General features: G+C 38.5%; 2 protein-coding genes across 2 annotated transcripts; one reads left to right on the top strand and one right to left on the bottom strand.

The window, feature by feature from the left end:
• Positions 1-3,759: 3,759 nt before the first annotated feature.
• On the bottom strand, positions 3,760-21,618 carry LOC136696452 (interferon-induced very large GTPase 1-like). Its single transcript, XM_066670878.1, has 4 exons — positions 21,601-21,618; positions 18,131-18,442; positions 15,254-15,568; positions 3,760-8,849 (listed from the first exon to the last, which is right to left on the bottom strand). The coding sequence occupies exons 1-4, from the start codon at positions 21,616-21,618 to the stop codon at positions 4,158-4,160; spliced, it is 5,337 nt and encodes a 1,778-aa protein (XP_066526975.1). The 3' UTR covers positions 3,760-4,157.
• Positions 21,619-21,626: 8 nt separating this feature from the next.
• LOC136696451 (paraneoplastic antigen Ma1 homolog) lies at positions 21,627-22,772 on the top strand. The gene has a single exon (XM_066670877.1). It carries the CDS (start codon positions 21,627-21,629, stop codon positions 22,770-22,772), a length of 1,146 nt encoding a protein of 381 aa, XP_066526974.1.
• Positions 22,773-24,554: the final 1,782 nt, after the last annotated feature.

Below are 24,554 nucleotides of genomic sequence, written 5' to 3'. Positions count from 1 at the left end.
CACTCCGGACCGAAGGCCGAAGAGAGGATCCTGCCGCCTGCGTCATCACACTCCGGGTACGCCCGAGACAACTCAATCAACAAGAAAGACCTCCACGCTAAACCAGCCTGGACGCTTCTGCGGTAAGAACCGCGAGACTAAGTGAGACGCCTCCATTCCCAGGACTCCAAAGAGCCTCTGCATCCAAACGAGTGGTGAAAAACCGACGAAAAGTAAGCTAAACTTATGCACTTCCAGAGCTGAACACCGAATTAAGTTCTTGATAAATTCTGTATTAATTAAACCTTAGTTAGTAACCTTAGTCACAAGTTAGGAGTGCCTAGCTCACCTTAAGGTCAAAATCAGTTCCCCCTGCCGGACACCGTGAGATTACAAGGTTGTGCTATGTTAACTAAATATCTTCTTTTTATTAATAAAACTCTCATTATTTGAAGTCACAGTGTTTGCAATTTATTCATTAGAATTTCTGAAAATCCTGAAGAACTCATTTAGCATGATTATTATTCATTCTCAAACTAATTATTAATGTTTTAATTGCTTAAACCAATTATAAATCTTAATTAATATCATTAAGTCAAATATCAGAGGTTGGAGGAGTTTGAATAAAGTCAAGGCTATAAAACAAATTATAAAATTATATGTATATGTATCGGGGTGTATGACCAACATCCACTACATTAGCAATATTGCGAAGATGTAAAAAAGCTGTCCTCGTGCTTACTGCCTATGTGTTGATCAAATGATAAATCCGGGTCAATAATGACACCAAGATTTTTTGCTGCTGAACCAGGTTTAACTGGAAAGTCAGCGAGATTTAAAAATAAATCTGATAATTTATTTCTTGCCACCTTTGGACCCAAAAGCAGGACCTCTGTTTTGTTGCTGTTTAGAAAGAGGAAGTTACGCAACATCCAGCCTTTCACGTCTTTTACACAGTCCTCTATTTTCTTTAATATGTGTTTGTCATCGGGCTTGGCTGAAATATACAATTGCGTATCGTCTGCGTAACAGTGAAAGTTAATGTCATAGTTTCTTATAACTGCGCCTAGCGGTAACATGTATAATGTAAATAATAATGGTCCTAAAATAGAGCCTTGTGGAATTCCAAATCTTACTTTAGAATAATTTGAATTTAGATTGTTTACTTTTATGAATTGATAACGTTCCGTTAAGTAAGATTTGAACATAATAGGGCTGTCCCTGTAATTCCAACCATGTTTTCTAACCTTTCTAGGAGAATATTGTGGTCTCACAATAAAAGGTTTCAAGTCTTTCTTTTACAATTACATTATGTTTTATATCAGTCACATAGGGTGGCAGCCAGGTCAGACTTAATCCTGTGACTTGAGTTTGTTGTCTAATATTCTCAATTTTATTATTAAAAAAGTCCATAAAATCTTTACTGGTGAGAGTTGCTGGAATTAGTTGTTCAGAACCTGCTTGATTTTTTGTAGTTCTGAAAAACACACTAAACAGTGCTCTCGGATTATTTTTATTATTGGAGATCAGTAAGGCCAGATATGCTGAGCGAGCTTTAGTGAGGGCATTTCTATACTCTATAAGGCTGTCCTTCCAGGCAGAATGAAACACTTCCAGCTTGGTTGATCACCATTTCCGCTCTAGTTTCCGTGATGTTTGTTTTAAAGTACGGGTTTTATCATTATACCATGGTGCGAGCTTTTTCTGTCTTATACTTTTATGTTTAAGTGGTGCTACCTTTTCTAAAGTAAATCGAAAGGTATTTTCTAAATAGTCAGTTTGTACATCTAGCTTCATTGGGTCTGGTGGAGTGGGAACTGGTGTTGATATTTCTGGGAGGTTTCCTATAAATTGTAGGGCGGTAGATGGTTTTATTATACTCTTTGTAGAATAGTGAGGGTCTTACATATATTATGGCTAAGACGTAGCTCATATGAAATTAGGTAATGGTCGGAGATTGCTGAGGATTGCGGTAAGATATTAATTTTGTCAATGTTAAGACCTAGTGTCAGAACTAAGTCTAAAGTGTGACTGCAGTAGTGTGTAGGCTCTGTTACATTTTGAGTAATACCAATAGAGTCTAAGATTGAGGTAAATGCCTTTTTTAGTGGGTCACTTTCCTTCTCAAAATGGATATTGAAATCTCCTACAATTATAACTTTATGATTGCACACCGATAGGTTTGCAGAAAAATCGCTGAATTCTTTCAGAAATTCTAAGTAAGGCCCTGGTGGTCTGTAAATGTTGCATAATAAAAATGCGTCCTTTTTTGTGACCGGATTTGTAATAATAATAAAATAGCTTTCCGGCTATATAGCCGAGACATCACCCATTCACCCCGCTGTGAGGGCTCTAACGCCGGAGTCGAGAGAGTGCTATCTCTCCCTAAGGCACCCGGAGTTGCTAGTACTGAATCTCGCTGTTTATCCCTTGATAATATCAAGCTCCGGATGCGCACTTCTAGCTGGTCCACTTTATCCACCAGAGAGCTAACTAGCTGACACTTAGCACAAACACCACCACTATCATTATCGCTAGAGGTCTAAATGGGGGTTAAACTAAACATGCCACACTCTGAGCAGGCAAAACAGCCAGTAGTAGTCATGGAATTGCAGGTACGTACCACTTTTGGTTGATTTTAGTAACTTACACCAGAAACGTTACTCCAGGGTCCAGTGGCAGGGGAAACAGTTTTGTGTTTTTTAGTCAAACATCTAGGACCTGCTGATGTCATGACACATGACTTACACCCAACACTGCTCAGAGACTGTACTCTCATCAGCAGACATGAACAAGCAAATCAACAGAAGATTAATGAACAGATATATTTTAATTAAAAGTTACTTTTTAAATACATTATGGTTTGCCCGGAGCACAAAAAGCTGATGTGTTTTAATGGTTCATGAGTGTGATAGTGTGAGGAAAAAAGCCTTAATAATGCTTTCTAGTGTACAATAGCAAAATTCACATTCATACTGTATACGATATAAACCAGATGAAGGTGCCATATGAAAGTTGGAGCTGTCCTCTTTCAACCGGAGTGGTGTATTTTATGTAAATATTAAGACACACAATGAGGAATCTGCCTCAAGCAAAACATGTGCCCAAAATAAATAAAGTTAAAGTTATATGAATATTGTTAATTTGTACAAATATAATGAAAAAATGATGTATCTAATGAAGGGGCTGGTTCTCAGGATTATGAATTAGTGAAGTGTTAGTGTCGAGTTTTCATATTTCTATTTATTACATGCAATTTTTATTTCAAAATAAAAATATATATATATATTTACTGTACAAAAATATCTCTGTGTTTATATAAACACAGTTTAGTTTAGTTTTGTTTGTTATATTTTACATTTATTTGTATTATAATGGACAATGAACTGCTGGTGGTGTAATATCTCCTGCTCAATTCAGTTTTAAACTGTAATTCAGAATAAAATAATAAAATGATAACGAAGTGAAAAAGACTAATACACAGCTGTAAGTGTTGATAGTTAACATTAAAACCTGTAAAAGCTGTAGATAATGTTCTGTTAGTTCTCACAGTGATACGTCAGTGTCCTAATTAGTTTTCATTTAAATTTATTTTATTAAAATGTATAACATTAATTTATTAAATGAAATATATTTTTTTTAGGTATTTCATAATTTTGAGAAAACTATCAGTCCATAGAACACTCAAACATTTCAAACGTTTATTTACTGAACAAATATCAGATAAATCTAAAATACATTTAAACCATAATTTATCAAATGAAATGCAAATACTAAACATTTAAAGTCAATAACAGTAACTTGTGTTTGAACTGAGAGACATCCTTCAAAAACCAAACAGATCAAACACACAATAAAAAAAGAAAATAAAAAGGCTGTAACTGATAAATTGGTTCCTGAATATGATCAAATACAGTGTCAACACTTTTACAAGACACAGCTGTGTTCATCAGTTCAGTTCTAAACTGAATCTAGCAAAAGAGAGGGAACTAAATAACACATCAATTTTCATCCTGTTAATGTCCCTCCAGTCTGAAGTGAGAACATGTTATTACTACTGCAGCCTTAGACGCTATTAAACAGAGCATGTACACAAACTGTTAAATATCTGGGGGTCAATACTCTGATAAATATCTCCCAATGTAAAATCTGCTCATGTCTGAAGTGAGGATCATATTTTAATTTAAGCTCCTAATAGCTTCTTCCTTTGTAATTCTCCTCCAGTCTTCAGGAATCTGTCCTCGTCCCTGGAATTTTCCACCATAGTGTTTCTCCAAGTCTTTCTGAAACCTACACACAACCCATTTCCAGTAGGACTGTTTAGATTCATCAGGGGTGATGCTCCAATGAGCATATTCTGGGCCAGCTTCTCTGTATCTCTTGTAAGGTATATGTCTTCCATCTGGTAAGACAAAGGAGCAGTTACTGGCCACTAAACGGGTGCAGAAATCTATACAGGGATCTGTCTTATACCACTCCAACCCATTGATTCCTTGAGGTCTGTGGAAAGGAACACTGTGATCTCCATCATGATTCTCCAATGTGTTGGTGCAGGTAGCTGCACAGAAGGGGCACTGCACCCAACATCCACACAACTGTTCCATCAGAATGTCTTCTGGGCTTTTCCTAAACATGTCCGTCCTGACTGAATGAACACTGTTAAAGTCGTTAGTTAGATCAGTAACAATAGTCTGAAGACTTTCATTTATCAATTTACCAAAAAACTCTGTGTCCATGTTTTCTTCTGAATTAGTAGCTATTAGATCCTTCACAGTAAAATGCATCCAATAACCGAGTTCCTCTTCAAAACTCTTCAGCCACTCATTCACATCTCCTTTCCTCTGTTTAGTTTCTTGTGTGGCTTTTTGAATAGCAATTATCACATTTTTCTCCTTTATTTTCACAGCATTCTTCAGTATCTGCAGTATTCTGGGGTTCTGTCCCCTAAACATATGATCTCTGAATTTTTTATCTATAAAATGTGAAAAGTGTTCCTTTGGACATCTGATGTATGTGATGAACTGTTTAAAGTCTTCAGTTTCTGCCAGATCCTGCAGGATGTGTTTCTCCAGGTTTGTCTTGTTCCCACTGAATGCTGGGTAATTTGTCCTCATTTCTCCAGCTGCATCAAAAACAGTTTGATCATAGACAGCCTGAAAGATTGATGATTTGAGTTTGTTACACACAGAGTCCGCAAACACACTGGTGGCTGAGGCTCCTTCATACTGCTTCTTGAAGACAGAGAAAAACTCTTGTTTCTTGTTTTCCAGATAAAACACAGGGTCATTAGCCTCTCTGAAGAGTCGGTGAAGCTCAGTGAACTCTCTAACTTCAATGTCACACACAAACAGAGACAGATCTACTGTGAATTCAGTCTTTAATAGAAATCCCTCAGCTTTAAACTCTGACACTCGCTTCTTTACACAGTCCACAATCTCCTGTGTGTATGCATCATTGTAGCCTGTTCTGGACACTGGTTTAGACCTGATGATCTCAGTAACATTTCTCACCATCTGCTGCACTAGATCTCTGACTGAATCATGGTCTTTAGGATTCAGAGAGAAACTCAAAAGGCCTAGGAAGTGTTTCTTTATTGTTACATACTCTGAATAGTCTCTCTTGTTGTGAATCTCTCTGTAATGAGCACTATTCTTTCTGGAATAAACAAGTCCAGGTTCATAAGATGAATTTAGTAATGTTATCACTTCCTGCTCTATGTTCACATCTTTAACTGGTGGAACACCTGCAGTCAGATCTGAAATCCATTTCTTCCACATTTTATTAAACTCTTGTTCAAGGTCCAGTTTCTCAGTCTTGTTTTTCAGTTTAGTCGCCAGAGCTTTACTCCTGTTAAACACCTCATTCATGTACTGAGCTTTCCTGTCATCTAGCATTTTACATGCAGCCTTCAGATTAATAAGTTCCTTAATTTTTCTTTCAGTCTCTACAGTGAGGCTGTCATGGATGTCTTTAATTTTCAGTTCTGTTCTTGTTTTCCACTGAGAAAGGATCACAGTATCTTTATCTTCAGTAAAGAATTTTTCCATCTTTCTCTTCACTGTGCAGTACGTACTCTCAATTTCTTCATGAATCAGTTCTCGATCGACAGATTTTAGAGTTCCATTTTCAATCCTGTTCTGCAGTTTGTTCTGAATGATGAGCAAATCTTTCCGAAGGGCCCAGGTCCAGTTCCCGTACTCAGTCTCCAACTTCCTGTATGCAGCGATCTCCAGAGTGTTCTTGAAGCTGAACACAAAGTTCTCATTCACCACTGCATTCCACAGGTCTTTAATGCGGACTTTAAGCTCTGAGAATCGTAGAGGTTTCTTCTGTGCTGCAGCTGTAAGAATGGCCTGTTTCAGACTCTCAATATTTTCACTGTAAAGTGGGTTGGGGGGAGCCATGGGGGGGTTTCCTTCCCACAGCTGAGGAATGTAATACACATCTTTCTTAATGTCAAATCTGATGACATCAGTAAAACACTCTGCATTGCACCTTTCTTCTTTTGCTGCTAACTCAGTAATTTTTTCCAACAATTCCTGCAGTCGCCTTCTTCCTTCCACATTCTTCTCTGCAGCACAGATATCTGTAACATTCTGATGAACAAACTTACAGCTGGGAGTCAGATTAACTTTCTTCATTCTGAGAAAAGCCTGAACTACAACTTGAATGATGTCCTTCATTTCTGCAAGACTTTCCCCAAAAATGTTTATCAGAGTCAGATCTGCAAGCCCAGTGACGAATGTGGCCAGTTCATTGTCATGAGAGTGATCAGAGTGTTTACTCACCAGCTCTAAAGACTGAAGTCCTTCAGTGTCCAGCAGAATGATGTAGTCAAATATTTGTTCTCCTTTAACCTCTTCTTTGACTCTGACCAGCTGCATAAACGCTCCTTTAGTGCACCGTCCAGCACTCACAGCAAACTGCACCCCAAACATGGTGTTCAGCATTGTAGACTTTCCTGAGCTCTGCAGACCCAGAACAGACAGCACAAAGACTCTCTGGTCTCCCAGTTTCTCAGTGACCTTGTCCAGAACAGACTCTATCCAGGTCAGAGGGACATTAGCAGCATCTCCATCCATCAGCTCCAGTGGATGTCCAGAGATCAGGAGATCTGCAGCCAGAGCAGGGAGAGCCTGAATCTCTGCCGTCATTTCTGTAGGACATTCAGCCCAGGCCTCATAGATCTGGCCCATTTCTCTGACTATGTGCTCCAGGCCAAGTGTCAGTGCATCCACATTCTCTGATAATCTCACAAGATCTTCCATCGTATCTTTCAACAGACTTTCATCTCTTTCATGTTTTCGTCTTATAGAATGCACAAGTGACAACAGACGGGAATACTGCAGAGTGACTTCTGAAAGTTTCTCTGAAAAAATTGTGTCAAGATTGACTCCAAGCCATTTCACAAAGTACATTTTCACTATAGATTCAGAGATTAAATTCTTATACACAGCTTTTATGAAGTCATTAAATGAAGACTCCCTTTGTTGTTTCCGTATTTCCCTCATTTCCTCCTTTGTTTTGCTTTTGTTCTGTTCAAGATTTTCATGAAAGCGATAAAGCTGTTTGTTTTTCTTGGTCCATTCGTGCCACAGTGTCCCCTGACAGGGCAGGAACTTGGTTTTCATTTGACACAGGTCTTCTTCCTTCAGCAGGTTCATGACCTCCAGAGCTCCAGTTTTTCCTTTCTGACAGTCCTCTCTGTCTTCATCGACTCTGAACCTACTTTGTTTTGCTGCTTCTGAGATTTCCTCAAGACTGAAAGTGTGATCTGAACTACTTTTCTGCAAACACACTTCAATCACATGTCTTAGGTTTTGTTGTAGTTCTGCCTGTCTTGCGTCTCTGACTCCTATTTTTATGTTGTTTCCACTTCCCATTTTAACACCATTCTGCAGATCACTGACAACACAGATCAAGGGCTTTGGAGATTTTTGGAGCTCCAGTAACAGCTCTTTGTTTTTCTCACTGAGATTCATGTTCTGCATCAGGACAACATTGACTGCAGATTGTTGAGTCAAAAACTCAGTTTTCTTCCTGTGCTCTACAGCATCACCGTGGAGGTTGCAGAAGGCTGTAATGTCACTGAAAAGATCATCAGAGTTTCCTGAAGGACAGTACCAGGCGATCTCCACCAGTCCCTCCTTAAAGAAGGAAGTTCTGCTGCTGCCGGGACTGTCTCTGTGAAAGAAGGTGTCATGGCTTGGGTTAATCACAGAGTTCAGCAGCTGGGATTTAGAAGTTGATACAGAGCCCACTCTGCAGAAGAACACCATTGGAGCTTTGACCTGACAGACTGGCACAGTCCTGCTGGGACCATCAGCTGTCCTCCAAGTCTTTCTCACCTGTCTGAACATCCAGAGAGGGAGCTCAACTCCTTCAGATGTAGGGTTAGGTACCAGCAGTGGGAGAGCGTACTGACAGGAGGAGAGTTTAGTAACTATGTACTGCTTTAGGAAGCTGTCCGCACAGTGGAACACTGCCATCTGGACATCCATTGGGTGTATGTGGGTATTTTCATCATTATTAATATCACTACAGTCATTTTCATCATCCCAAAAATCATTTTCATCACATGTTGTATTTTCTTCACTGATGGCTACTTCTTTATGTACAGTCACATATCTTGCTCTGTAATCCAGTGTCAGCAATTTATGAATATACACAAAGGCCAGGTTTTCCTCTTTCAATGTCTCTTTTTCTGACTCATTTCTTAGAATTGAAGTCATATGGATACTTAATATTTCTTTCGTTGTCAATTTATGGGGATAGAAGTTGTTCAGATTAAATCGAGAGATGAGGTCTGGAATATTGATACTTGAAACTTCATTATTTTTCAAATCTTCTGTCTTCTTATTTTTATCACCCTGTTAAAAAGAACAAAGAAACATAAAAAGACCTTTGTGAAACATTAAATCAAAAAAGATTGTTTATATTTAATTACTATTTCATTTTACATTAATATAATCTACAAATAAACTGGCGGAAGCAATTCAGATTTAACAAGAACATTTCTTCACACGTTGCTTCACTATGTGTACGATACAAGTGCACTGCTTCAATATGGAGGATATATATTTCAAGTAATACACTCACCAATTGCAATGAGTTATGTCCATATTTGGACCAGAACTCCACATTTTGTGGGGTAAAAAACACAACTTATATTCTCAGCTTTATAATTCTTGAATGACTGAATGCGTCTGTGAGCTCCACATACTGTTAGAAACCGCAGATCCTACCGTTTCTAAAAATAGTGTTTTCATCGCGTTGCTGTGAAAAACCACCTAAAGAACAAGGCGCTCCTTCAAAATCTACGTGTTATGTTGCTCTCATAAAAGATTCTAATCATATTCACTGTAATCATAAATGAGGACTCTGCTCAGGACAAGAAAGACTGTGTTTAATTTCAGTTTCGTTTTGACTCACATGACGTCAACCCATGCTGTTTCCAGGCAGAAAAATATGAGTCCATCAGTAAAAAAAACATTCCTATTATTGATTTGCAGTTTTTCAAAGTTTTTGTAGGTTTCATATCAAATAATATTGCATTAGGTCACGAAACCTAAACTAAAAAGCTTAAATATCTATTCATTGTGTGTTTTCTAAATAAACAAGTATTATTTCATCATATTTTTAAAAGATTATAATAATAATAATTGTTATTATTATAAGCAGCTGAGAAAACTGCCAATGTACCAAAACAATTTTTATTTGTTGGGATATTGTCCATATTTGCCCTGAACTAAATTCCTGAAACATGGTCAAAACATGACCAATTTATAGAAAAATTAAATTATCAGTCAGCATGTAAACCTCAAGTGATTATATATTTGAGTAGCCAAGGGACTTTAGAAAATAAAACAACATATTGAATATGGCTATGTCACACAATTACTGTTTAAATGCAACTGAAAGAGGCACTGCAAAAAACGGAATAGCAAAATAGCTATAGAGATAGGGTCCATGGGGTTAAAATATGTTATGCTTATTAGCTCATCACAGACTTTTTTGAGGTAGTTTTGGGATTGGCAGTTGTGGTGAGACTCTGATTGGTGGTTGTAAATTGGAATCCATATACTTGAATCATGTTTTAAGCTCTATACATTACACAGTATTCAGTAAAATTACTATTATTTCACAGTGTTGGCAATAAACTGATTGTTATGTTATTCTCATAACAGTTTGTTTTTACTTCATGAATATATTATACATTTAGAACTTGTATAACTGCATTATTCATTAAACAGTCATATGTACATTTGTTAGAGACCCTGTAAACAACAGCCAGTGAATTGTATCAATATAAACTTCATAGTAACAGTGTCGAGAATATGTCATTTCTGTCAGTAATGGAAGCTCTTAAAGATGCCAAAGCAACAGGTCAGTCCTCAGTTCTCATCCTGCTTGAACTATCAGCAGCATTTGACATGGTCAACCACCACATCTTACAAAACAAACTTACTGACATGGGCTTCAAGAACAATGCACTCTCCTGGTTTGAGTCTTATCTCACTGGATGATCTTTCAATGTGTCATGGCTTGGACAAACATCAGCGCGACACCACCTCACCACAGGTGTGCCCCAAGGCTCAGTGCTGGGTCCCCTCCTCTTTGCCTCCTCTCTAGGCCCAATCATACATTCACACAGCTTCTCCTATCACTGCTATGCAGATGACACACAGCTCTATATATCCTTTCCTCCAGGTGACACTTCAGTGGCAACTCGAATCTCTGACTGTCTCTCTGACATATCTACATGGATGAAGGAACATCACCTCCAATTGAATCTATCCAAAACTGAACTGCTGGTCCTCCCAGCCAAGCAAGCTATTCTCCACAACATCAGCATCAAGCTTGAGTCCCTATCAGTGGCTCCCACCAAGGTTTTAAGAAACCTGGGTTTCATGGTTGATGACCAGCTGACCTTCACAGATCATGTTACCGCTTTAGCTCGATCGTGCCGCTTCTCCCTATTCAACAAAAGGAAGATTAGGCCATACCTAACTCAACATGCAGCACAGCTCCTTGTTCAGACATTAGTAATCTCCCGTCTTGACTATTGCAACGCCCTCTTGACAGGTCTTCCGGTCTGTGCTGTGAGACCGCTACAGATGATCCAGAATGCTGCAGCACGCAGCTGGTTTTCAACCAGCCTAAAAGAGCACATGTCACGCCCCTATTAGTTGAGCTGCATTGGCTACCCTTAGCTGCTCGCATCAAATTTAAATCACTAATGATGGCCTTCAGAGTATTCACTGGTTCTGCTCCCATCTACCTCAATAGACTCTTAAAACCATATGTTAGCGGCCGCCCTCTCCGTTCCTCAATGGAGCGCCAACTAACACGGCCAACCCCCCGTACAGGTCAGTCGAGGCTATTCTCATCTCTGGTACCACACTGGTGGAACAACCTTCCAAGCTTTATCAGAGCAACAGAAACCCTCTCCGCAAGTCATAATGGCTTTTTTGACTCTATGCTAAAACCTAGCTCACTGACACAAGGTGACAACATGTTTTCAGGAAGATTTGATGATGACTGTTTAATGAGCCAATTTAACACTTTACTGCTGCAGCCACATCACTCAACTTGTGTTTGTTTGTAATGCCATGACTGAGGCACCAAACAAATATTTCCTTGCCTAGACCCCTGAAACAATAACTTCCACCTTGCATTCTTCTAAGTTAATCTATTTTGTCTTCCGGTCCTCCATTGCCTCCACTATCTCACACAAAAATGTAATATTTAAATATTCTCAAGGTTATTTGCATTGACCATTTATAGGTAAATATGGGTGTTACGGAGTCGGAATATGAGGCTGGTTTTATAAATCTGATTTTGTTTAGGCACACGCAATTTCCTGGCTTTTGTGTGCATGCACACGTTCACTCCAGAATCTATGCAGAGTTTTATAAATGAAGCCCTGAAGAGGTTCTGTACAGTAGCCTGATGGGCTTCACTGGACAAATGCTTTAAATACACTTCTAAATTTGCCAGAATTTCCGAATTTTGATGTGGAAGACACGCCGAAGGACGATTTCGCAAGATCAAACCATCAATTTCAGGACTATATGCAGTAGGGGTCACAGGTGCAACAGAGGACATAGCCACACATTTGGTCTCTTCACAAAGGACATAAAGTTTCAATATATTAATATGACAAACATGTAATTTACATCTTAGTTCTGGTGTGTATACAGCATAATCTGTCTCACTCAATTTTTTTTTGTTTTTTGATTTTGTAAGGACCCATAAACTTAGCTTATAGTGCAGAACCTGGAACTGGCAACATAGCTAAAATCTAAAAAGCTAAAATTTCTAATCATAGCGTTTTTTTTTTTTTTTCATTTTTGCCTTTGAGAGCAACAACGTGTTCTTAGCCATGGAACAAACTTGATGAAACTGTTCTTGAAAAGCACTGACATAGTCCAGAATATTTTTTGGACATGACTGGTCTGACTGGTCAGTGAGAAATTGCTCTTTCAATAATCTATAAAGAGCATGGAATGAGTGTGCTAAAACAAGGTCAGAGGGACTAAAACCTAAAGACTCCTGAACAGTCTCTCGCACAGCAAAAAGCAACAGAATGTCCTCATCCCAGACACAACGTGATTCCAGACAATATTTTCTGAGCATTGATTTAAAAGTTTGATGGAGACGCTCAATCGCTCCCAGGAATCTGGATGGTAAGCACTTGATATTTTATGTTTAATAGACAACTGCTCCATAACTTGACGAAATACATGTGACATAAAATTAGAACCCTGATCTGTTTGAATAGATTAAAATTTTGTGATCTGTTGTCTATAGAGTCCCTACTACAACCTGATATGCCTAATTCCAATTAAGGTCAAACATATTTTATGAACACCATTTGCGCATCAATACGCCACTATCCAAATAATAATAATAAGCTGTAGAAAGTATATCAAGCTGTTCCTTTAAAACCAAACAATCTCTACAGATTTTTAATGAAGCATCTTTTCTCTGTGTACTAATAAGTTGATCAGCTGCTATAAATGTATCAGAATAATCTATGGTTTCAGCAAACTTGTGAGCTTGAGCATATGGGTAATTTATTTTACCCTTTTAATATCACCATGTTGAATGAAAATAATTTTTATTAGAACTTCGTGTTAGTGGTTCAGTGGGGATAGAGAAGAAGTAATAATTTCAGAGGTGAGACAGAACAAAAATTCCAAAACAACTCAAATAAACAAATCCAACTAACTCACCTCTTTCAAAAACATAATTACAATAACTACCCTATCTCCCTACTCAAGAAAACAGGAGAAAAATGTATATAAAAAATAATAAATTAATTTAAAAAATAAATATATATCACCCCCTACTTACTTACAGTTTTCTAAGGGACATATACACAAGTTAAAGCTAACACTCAGGAACTCTACATGGATGGGTAGGTTGGGTTGGTCTAGTGGCACAAACACGACTACTGGAACAGCCCCCAGCCTCCTGAAGTTATCACTCCGCAAATCAGCTCATATTACTGAACGAAGATTAAAGAAGATTTAAAGATTAACACACTTATTTTAAAAAGCTTTAATGACTTTTTTAATATTCTGCATGTTTCATTGCTTTCTGTAACCATTCTACTTTCTCTGTAGTATTATTTTGCTTGTTTAATTTCACTCTGTATTTTATTCCTTTTTTTCATCATTCAATTATTTTAGTCCATTTTGTTTTATCTCACTGTAATATTTTTATTTGCAAAAGGCTTGGAGCTGTTTGAAAAAGTGCCATATATATATGATGTTCATTATTATTATTATTATTATTATTATTGTAAGAATTTAATGTCCATAATAAATAGACAGTAAATTGTTATGGGCTGGTAATAGCTTTAGATAATTACGAGCCTAAACAGCTTTAACTTGGAACTCGAATACCTGAGCCAGTTAAGTCAGCACTCTGAAAAAGCAGACCTTGCGATGGCAAGAACTAAACCGATGATTTAGCTTGGTTTAATAAGTGTGTGGTAGCCTCTGTTTGGGCTCTTATTGTTTGCTGAAACTCTAACACAGTTTCCATTCAAGTGTCTGAGAAGAGAGAGGATTGAAATTGGACCATTTTAGGTGCTCGTGGTCCTAAGCTCAAATGTGGCAGCTCATCCTGGTAAGATTGGGTAAGAAATTGGGTGAAACTGAAGTATGTGGACAGCGACCCTGACATGGATAAGTGGAAAAAAGATGCTGATGGTGAACTATGTGGGACAAGAAGAACCTTACGAACGTAATATTGTAGGGAGGATGACCCTTGATTCACAGTTGATTTCAGTGCAAGACCTTGTGATCATTGGATTACACAGTAAGACAAAAACATTAAATAGGCTTCAGTAACAACAAAGCCATGAAGATTTTTGTGGTTGGTTTTTCATTAAATTTCACAAAGTGAAAAGGTCTTGAAATTTTCTCTCCCACGGATGGAGATATTAAAACAGTGGGGGTTGAATTCTGGACTGGACGTGTGTGTGGTGTGGAGACACATTTGAAACGCCTCTGTGAGATAATGAATCCTGCAATAAAGCCTGTACACAACCTTGGAATATGGTATGGAATAAGGAAATAGGTGGTGAAATTGAAAATAGAGCAAAATGGGCAGAGCATGAAAATCCCTACTTCAATTTCATTTGGTCCATTCACTGAGAAAATCAGCTACCAAGGTCAAGTCAACACATGCTTTGTCAGTCGACTGATATAACAAGTCATTTATGACAAAAGCTGTGTGCAGACGCGAGCGAGTGAAAGTGCTCACATTCAGATATCTGCCAATGTATTTCTGACAGGTCAAATTCAAGTTTAAGATATCTGCATTTACAATCTGACTAGTGAGAACAGTAATTTAAGATATCTACATTTATATTTTGATTAGTCAAAATGTCTTTTCAGATATCTCTAATGATGTCAGCGAAACCGTCATCAGATGAGTCATAAATCCTGAATTAGTATTAAAGATATCTCAAATTCGACTTGTCAAAATTACTTTTTCTGATATCTGAATTCTAGTCATTGGGTGCATTAGTCACCCCAAGTGACTTCTTTGAAGACTGAAGCTTTCAGAGAGTCATACCCCATTCTCTGTGCTCATGCTTCCTGAGCTTTACCAAATAAAGTACACTGCAATAACAATGATCCAATATTTCAGGCCACATAAAATAAAAAAAAGCTGCAGCCACACACCCAAATGCACTAAAATAAGAGTCAATTCTGGATTCCAGAAACTGAGGAACTAAACCAATGCATTTACTCACATCAACATCTACAACTGAAGCTGCAGAAGCAGGAGCAGGAGAACACACAGGAACAGGAGCTGGAGCAGGGGCAGGTTGAACTTCATCTTGTTCACCTTGTGTTTCTTTGTTCTCTCGCTCGAGCAGAGGGTCCACCTCCTTGTGATGAATCAGCTCTTTTGTGTCACTGAGGATTTGCAATTTAGTAGGATCCATGCACTGAGAAGGAGCTGGAGCCGCATCCTCCACCTCTGTACCGGCCTCGGCTCCCTCCATGCACACAGCATCACCTGCAACTAATTCAGTCTTCTGTGGCAAGACCCAGCTCTTCATCAGCTAATGACACCAAAAAAAAAAAAAAAAAAAAATTAGGGTCACGTTTATATGAGGTTTTGAAATAAAAATATGACAATGATCATCCACAGCATACAAATCAGCTTTAGTGCATTTATCGAGAGCACCTACAGAAGGAGAAAGAAGAAATGCAACTAAATCAAAAGACCTAACCACCACACACCCCCACACACAAGCAAAAACCACCAGCCAGCAACAAAAAAGGGTCAAATACAAGGGAGAAACTCCAGACACAAAAGGAATCAAAGAGGACGAGGCCCCAAATTATGTTACGACCTCAAAATTCCTCAAAAGGAAAATAAAAAAAAATAAATTTAAAAAAGGCCAATGCCATTCCAAATGCCAGACCAAGACACAGACTCAATTTATATGGCGAAATGACGCTATTTATTTCTTTTACCCTTTTAATATCACCATGTTGAATGAAACACATTTTTATTAGAACTTTGTGTTAGTGGTTAAGTGGGGATAGAAAAGAAGTAATAATTTCAGGGATGAGACAGAACACAAATTCCAAAACAACTCAAATAAACAAATCCAACTAACACCATCGCTTTCAAAAATTTAACTACCCTATCTCCCTACTCAAGAAAACAGGAGAAAAATTGTATATAAAAAAATTATTAATACATTTAAAAAAATAAATATATATCAGCCCCTGGGCGGCACGGTGGTGCAGCAGGTAGTGTCGCAGTCACACAGCTCCAGGGACCTGGAGGTTGTGGGTTTGATTCCCGCTCCGGGTGACTGTCTGTGAGGAGTTGGTGTGTTCTCCCCGTGTCCTCGTGGGTTTCCTCCAGGTGCTCTGGTTTCCTTCCACAGTCCAAAAGAAAACACACGTTGCAGGTGGATTGGTGACTCCAAAGTGTCCGTAGGTGTGAGTGTGTGAGTGAATGTGTGTGTGTGTGTGTGTGTGTTTGTGTGTTGCCCTGTGAAGGATTGGCGCCCCCTCCAGGGTGTATTCCCGCCTTGCGCCCAATTATTCCAAGTAGGCTCTGGACCCACTGCGACCCTGAATTGGATAAGCATTACAGATAATGAATGAATGAATGAATGAATGAATGAATATCACCCCCTACTTACAGTTTTCTAAGGGACATATACACAAGTTAAAGCTAACACTCAGGAACTCTACATGGATGGGTTGGTTGGGTTGGTCTAGTGGCACAAACACGACTACTGGAACAGCCCCCAGCCTCCTGCCGTTATCTCTCCGCAAATCAGCTCATATTACTGAACGAAGATTAAAGAAGAATTAAAGATTAACACACTTATTTTAAAGAGCTTTAATGACTTTTTTAATATTCTGCATGTTTCATTGTTTGCTGTAACTCATTCTACTTTCTCCGTAGTATTGTTTTGCTTGTTTAATTTCACTCTGTATTTTATTCATTTGTTTTTAATTTAAGTTATTTTAATCCATCTTGTTTTATCTCACTGTAATACTTTTATCTGCAAAAAGCTTGGAACTGTTTGAAAAAGTGCCATATATATGATGTTCATTATTATTATTATTATTATTATTGTAAGAATTTAACGTCCATAATAAATAGACAGTAAATTGTTATGGGCTGGTAATAGCTTTAGATAATTACGAGCCTAAACAGCTTTAACTTGGAACTCGAATACCTGAGCCAGTTAAGTCAGCACTCTGAAAAAGCAGACCTTGCGATTGCAAGAACTAAACCGATGATTTAGCTTGGTTTAATAAGTGTGTGGTAGCCTCTGTTTGGGCTCTTATTGTTTGCTGAAACTCTAACACAGTTTCCATTCAAGTGTCTGAGAAGAGAGAGGATTGAAATTGGACCATTTTAGGTGCTCGTGGTCCTAAGCTCAAATGTGGCAGCTCATCCTGGTAAGAATGGGTAAGAAATTGGGTGAAACTGAAGTATGTGGACAGCGACCCTGACATGGATAAGTGGAAAAAAGATGCTGATGATGAACTATGTGGGACAAGAAGAACCTTGCGAAGGTAATATTTTAGGGAGAATGACCCTTGATTCACAGTTGATTTCAGTGCAAGACCTTGTGATCATTGGATTACACAGTAAGACAAAAACATTAAATAGGCTTCAGTAACAACAAAGCCATGAAGATTTTTGTGGATGGGGAATCTGACTAGTGAGAACAGTAATTTAAGATATCTACATTTATATTTTGATTTGTCAAAATGTCTTTTCAGATATCTCTAATGATGTCAGCGAAACCGTCATCAGATGAGTCATAAATCCTGAATTAGTATTAAAGATATCTTAAATTCAACTTGTCAAAATTACTTTTTCTGATATCTGAATTCTAGTCATTGGGTGCATTAGTCACCCCAAGTGACTTCTTTGAAGACTGAAGCTTTCAGAGAGTCATACCCCATTCTCTGTGCTCATGCTTCCTGAGCTTTACCAAATAAAGTACACTGCAATAACAATGATACAATATTTCAGGCCACATAAAATAAAAAAAAGCTGCAGCCACACACCCAAATGCACTAAAATAAGAGTCAATTCTGGATTCCAGAAACTGAGGAACTAAACCAATGCATTTACTCACATCAACATCTACAACAGAAGCTGCAGAAGCAGGAGCAGGAGAACACACAGGAACAGGAGCTGGAGCAGGGGCAGGTTGAACTTCATCTTGTTCACCTTGTGTTTCTTTGTTCTCTCGCTCGAGCAGAGGTTCCACCTCCTTGTGATGAATCAGCTCTTTTGTGTCACTGAGGATTTGCAATTTAGTAGGATCCATGCATTGAGAAGGAGCTGGAGATGCAGCCACCGCCTCTGCACCGGCCTCAGCTCCCTCCATGCACACAGTAACATTTGTGCCATTTGTCTTCTGTGGCAAGACCTGGATCTGCATCAGCTAATGACACCAAAAAAAAAAAAACTTAAGGTCACGTTTATATGAAGTTTTTGAAAAAAAAATATGATAATGATCATCCACAGCATACAAATCACCTTTAGTGCATTTATCGAGAGCACCTACAGAAGGAGAAATAACAAATGCAGCTAAATCAAAAGACCTAACCCTCACACACCCCCACACACAAGCAAAAACCACCAGCCGGCAACGAAAAAGTGTCAAATACAAGGGAGAAACTCCCTTGGAGGAATCAAAGAGGACAAGGCCCCAAATTATGTTACGACCTCAAAACGCCAAAGGGAAAAAAAAAAAAAAACCCAATAACAATACATTTAAAAAAGGCCAATGCCATTCCAAAAGCCAGACCAAGACACAGACTCAATTTATATGGCGAAATAACGCTATTTATTTCTTTTACCCTTTTAATATCACCATATTGAATGAAACTAATTTTTATTAGAACTTTGTGTTAGTGTTTAAGTGGGGATAGAGAAGAAGTAATAATTTCAGGGGTGAGACAGAACAAAAATTCCAAAACAACTCAAATAAACAAATCCAACTAATTCACCTATTTCAAAAACATAATTACAGTAACTACCTTAAGTCCCTACTCAAGAAAACAGGAGAAAAATGCATATAAAAAAAATAAATTAATTAAAAATATAAATATATATCACCCCCTACTTACTTACAGTTTTCTAAGGGACATATACACAAGTTAAAGCTAACACTCAGGAACTCTACATGGATGGGTAGGTTGAGTTGGTTTAGTGGCACAAATACGACTACTGGAACAGCCCCCAGCCTCCTGCCGTTATCTCTCCGCAAATCAGCTCATATTGCTGAACGAAGATTAAAGAAGAATTAAAGATTAACACACTTATTTTAAAAAGCTTTAATGACTTTTTTAATATTCTGCATGTTTCATTGTTTGCTGTAACTCATTCGACTTTCTCTGTAGTATTGCTTTGCTTGTTTACTTTCAGTCTGTATTTTATTCATTTTTTTTTTAATTTAAGTTATTTTAGTCCATTTTGTTTTATCTCACTGTAATACTTTTATTTGCAAAAAGCTTGGAACTATTTGAAAAAGTGCCATATATATATGATGTTCATTATTATTATTATTATTATTATTATTATTATTATTATTATTATTATAAGTGTAACCCATATGAAGTATTGGGCTACTAAGCCTAATTATGTTATTTAAGTTGCAATACTTGTTTGTTCCAGTAGAGTGCGCCTTGGTGATGTATATTTATGAGAGCATGCCACAGCACTCTCCTCACTCTGACAATGCCAGAATCAACCAGCCGTTAGCTGAAGCTGACAAGTGATAAAAAGCTTATGAAAAAGAAATAAAAACGATAAATAAGCGGGAGTTGATAAATGAGTCTGAACCACAGGAGTGCAAGTAGATGAGGAAATTACACAAGGAAGTCCCGTTTAGTCTCAACCCTGTTTACTGTTAGCCCGAAGCTAATGGCTAATGCTGATAAAATGTAATTTTATCTTGATACTACTGCCAGACACTTTAAATACAAAACCAATTGGGAGTTTATATGAATGTTGTCTAATGTTTGCCACGCTTTGGTGCATGCTGTATCATTGCTAATTACAGAAATCAATATTTTATGTATGCTAATGCTAACCTCATAGCATAGATAGCATCTGCTTATGCAATTGAGATTAGCATTAGCATAGTGGTGAAACTACACGTGCTGTTAGCCTGTTGTTAATACAGTTCTAAAAATGTAAACATTTTTATTTCATGCTTAAAACTCTTTAAAAAGTTTATTTTAGTTAATATTGCATTCTCTGTTTATATTATATACATGTTAAACCATTGTATTTGTATGGATGTGTACTGCTAATTATGATGGTTCATCATAATTTTAAGCTGTCTAAGCTGCACTAAAGTTGTAAAAGAAATATGTTTACTGTTATGCAGTTATCCTGAGTATTGGATAAAACATTGATGCTCTTTTGAGAGTAACAGGACTAGATGAAGTCTTGTAAAAACTAGATGTGGACATGGATATATACTTTCTATATTGTTGTGTAGATTGTTTTTTTATATATATATAGTGATCTTCGTTCTGTGATGGCGAGCCCAGCCCATGGTGATTGCGAATGGTGAGACGGTGTGGCCAGCCGGAACACCCATTCCCAGGAGAACCCTGAACTGAATATTATCCACTGGATTACAGATAAGATGCACCCTAAAACACTACCCGGGTAGTAACGGTTGCAACCAAGACTTTGAACACTACGCAAACTCAATTTTTGGGGAAACATATTTTATTTGGGGAATTTTCTATTTTATTTAGCGTTTTTGTATTTTATTTCTTGAGCATTGTACAGTTGTTTTATTTGTCCTGTGAGGCAATAAACCACAGCTGGTTCATCTGTTTAATAAATTGTGGTGACTAAGTTAAATTACTCCTAGTACCAGACCTAGAAGATGTCTAGTACCTGAGATTACGCTGGTCCACATTAAAGGTGCTACACAAATCTTGGCGAGCCAGCCAGCCAGGAGAGCTATAACTTAAAATAGAATAAATTTAACAGTGAACAGCTTGTTTCTTACCTCACCTGTGAATATTGACATTTCGGGTTAAAATGGAGGTCATTCAAAAACAAAATGTTAAAATACCTAACTCTGTTTTGGTAAAGCCTATCACTGGTACTGAGCTTGATAATGAAGTGCTTGAATATTTAGCACATGTTGATTCTATTGAACGAGTCATTAATGTAACCAGTCACGACCCACAATTTAAAGATTCTGCCATTGTGGAATTTAAATCAGGTGAATCCATTCAGTTCTTACAGGATAGTTTGCCCTTTGAAAAAACTAGCAGTGATCCCACTGTCATCCATAACAATTAGTTGTTATCAGAGCTATATGCTTCAGACAGAGGTTCAAGCATCACTAATGCTTACCTATCTCAGCTTCAAGGTATGGCTAAGCTTGTTGGTGCTGATTTCGAAAAAATTTTGCTAGACGAGCTAGCTTGAATCCAGAAATACACCACAAACCCTGAAATTGCAGATGTGTTTGTCACATCCCAAGAACCACAGCCCTCAAGCAATGTGGCTCTAAAAATGCAGATGAGAGCTATCTCTCTAGAGATGAAGACATTTTGAACAACTCACCTGAACACGACTTACCATTATCCATTATGAGTGCAGAAGCATCTGCTGCACCCAAAAAAGAGACAGTGCACTTAAATACCAGACAGCTTACTACCCCAGATATCCAAAAGGTTGTTGTAGAGCATGTTATAAAAAATACTGACTTGCCTTCACACAGTCATGCCAAAATCCGACCCTTCTCAGGTAAAGTACCATGCCCTTACCCTGAGTCTGATTATGACACATGGCGTAGTAATGTTGAGTTCCATCTTTCTGACTCCACTATGTCCAACCAACAGAAGGTCAGAAAAATAATTGAGAGTCTTGTCCCACCTGCTGCTAACATTGTTAGGCACCTTGGGCCAACTTCATCTCCCTATGACTACCTCTCCTTACTCGATTCAGCATATGACACTGTTGATGATGGGGATGAGCTTTTTGCAAAGTTTCTGAATACCAATCAAAACCCAGGCGAAAAGTCCTCTGAATATTTACAGCGCTTGCAAATGGCTCTGAACAAAGTCATCAAACGTGGTGGCATAGTTCCCAGTGACTCAGACCGTCAACTGCTCAAGCAATTTTGCAGAGGCTGTTGGAATAATTCCATCATCACAAGTCTGCAACTGGAGCAAAAGAAAGCCAATCCGCCATCGTTCTCTGACTTACTTCTCATGTTTCGCGTAGAAGAGGACAGACAAGCAGCTAAGTCCAATCGAATGAAACTCCATTTTGGCAGCTTCAGAAATAAAGCTCAATCAAACCAACTCACTGTAAACGATGGAGCACGATGCAGTCAATGGCCTACTGATGAAACGTACCCCCCAACGGTAACTGAAAAGCTACCTTCAACCAACACCCAGAAGCTTGAAAAGCAGTTTGCTAAACTACAGGCCCAAATGGCATCCCTAAAGGCTTCTTTGTCTAGCACCTCTAACCAGTCTTCTGTTAAATCTGATAAGAAATTCCTACCCAAAATCAAATGCCCAAATAATCCAAGCCCCACCTACTCACTTGAAGCTAACACTTTAAGGAAGCCACGTCCAGGGTATTGTTTCAGATGTGGCCATGACGGCCACATAGTGTCTTCATGTGACAATAGCCCAAATCCAGTGCTAGTCGAAGCCAAACGCAAAGAGTTCAAGCAAAAGCAGAAAGCTTATGAAAAACAACACCACAAACTTTCTTTAAACTGACCTCAGTTCCTGTTGAGGGACATACAGGGGCTGAAGCAAGTCAGAAACGTCCCATCCCAGTTTCAGAACAAGCAAAGAACAAATAACCAAAATTACTTCTTCATTCCCACACTACAGAACAAAATCAGATCCAAATACCAAAAGGCCTAGTAGGTCAGAAATGCACAGCTAATGTCACAATTGCAGGAGTCCTGTGTAATTGTCTCCTGGACTCCGGGTCCCAGGTGACGACTCTGTCTTCATCCTTCTATCACACTAACCTGTCAGAACATCCCATTTACCCCATTACAGGTTTAGATGTTGAGGCTGCTAGTGGTCAAAATGTTCCATACTTAGGCTATGTAGAACTAAGCTTAAAGTTCCCAAAAACCTTTGCTCAAACTGAGCCTGAAGTGTCCACTTTAGCTTTAGTTGTTCCAGATCTACGGTCAAACTGTGACTTGCCAGTACTCATTGGTACTAATGTACTTGATGTTGTATATGATGAGTACTGTGATGGAAAAAATCCAAATGAACTCTCTCCAGTCTATGGCTATCGACAAATACTTCGAACATTACAACTCAGAAAAACAGTTAACTCAACTGGAAAAGTTGGCTTAATAACACTAAAGTCCAAGATACCACATGTCATTCCCGCTCAAGGAAGAATGCTTTTGGATGTATATATCAAAGCCAACAGCACTAGTGAATGTGCAATTATCGAGCAGCCATCGACATCCACCCTGCCTGGTGGAATCTTTGTGGAGTGCTGTCTTGTAAGCTTACCTAAGCAGCATCCTCAGAGGTTACCTGTCTGGGTTAGGAATGAGACCAGGCACGACATAACACTTCCCAACCATTGCATAATTGCAGAACTCCACACTCCTGAAAATATTTATGACCACTTAACTGTTCCAGGTAGCGAATCAGATTCCATCCAGTGTTGTGCTGCCACTGTCCAACCTACCCAGTCTTCCACCGGATGCAATTTAGCCTTTGGCTTTGGAGAGTCTCCTCTTTCAAAAGGATGGAATGAGAGAGTGACAAACAAACTGAATGAGTATGCAGATGTGTTTGCCCATCATGACTTAGATTTTGGGTATGCAACCAAAGTCAGGCATCACATAAACTTACATGACAATACACCTTTCAAGCAACGATCTCGCCCAATTCACCCAAGTGACTATGAGGCTGTGAGAAGACACCTGCAAACACTGCTGGAAGCAGGAGTAATTCGTGAATCAGAATCACCATACTCCTCTCCAATAGTAGTGGTTCGCAAAAAGAACGGGGAACTCCGGCTATGCATTGACTATCGCAAACTCAACACCTTGACAATACGGGATGCATATGCACTTCCCAATCTTGAGAAAGCTTTTTCGGCTCTCTCTGGTTCTAAATGGTTTTCAGTCATGGACCTAAAATCAGGCTATTACCAGATTGAGATGGAAGAACGTGACAAGCCAAAAACTGCTTTTGTCTGTCCATTGGGGTTTTATGAGTTTAATCGCATGCCCCAGGGCATTACCAATGCCCCCAGTACTTCCCAACGCTTAATGGAGAAGTGTATGGGAAATTTGCACCTCAAGGAAGTGCATGTCTTTTTGGACGACATCATAGTGTTTTCCAGTTTACTGGAAGAACATGAGACCAGGCTTGTACACGTCCTCCAACAGCTAAGAGAGAACGGCTTGAAACTTTCTCCTTCCAAGTGTTGCTTCTTTCAAACTTCTGTAAGATATTTAGGACATGTAGTTTTAAGAAATGGTGTCCAAACTGACCCAGAAAAGGTCGCAGCTCTTC

This window comes from Hoplias malabaricus, chromosome 5 (genome assembly GCF_029633855.1).
Source record: "Hoplias malabaricus isolate fHopMal1 chromosome 5, fHopMal1.hap1, whole genome shotgun sequence".
NCBI classification, from domain to species: Eukaryota; Metazoa; Chordata; class Actinopteri; order Characiformes; family Erythrinidae; genus Hoplias; species Hoplias malabaricus.
The sequence above is the reverse complement of the archived record's forward strand: the minus strand, read 5'-3'. Positions and strand labels throughout refer to the sequence as shown.

What these genes read in the sequence shown, in the direction of transcription:
- LOC136696451 (XM_066670877.1), top strand. Translation starts at nt 21,627, where the DNA reads ATGAGTGCAGAAGCATCTGCTGCACCCAAAAAAGAGACAGTGCACTTA.
- LOC136696452 (XM_066670878.1), bottom strand. An exon ending in CTTCTGTTGTAGATGTTGAT is followed by an intron (nt 15,569 to 18,130) that starts GTGAGTAAATGC and finishes TGGTGTCATTAG; the next exon opens with CTGATGAAGAGCTGGGTCTT. An exon ending in CTTCAGTTGTAGATGTTGAT is followed by an intron (nt 8,850 to 15,253) that starts GTGAGTAAATGC and finishes TCTTTTTAACAG; the next exon opens with GGTGATAAAAATAAGAAGAC.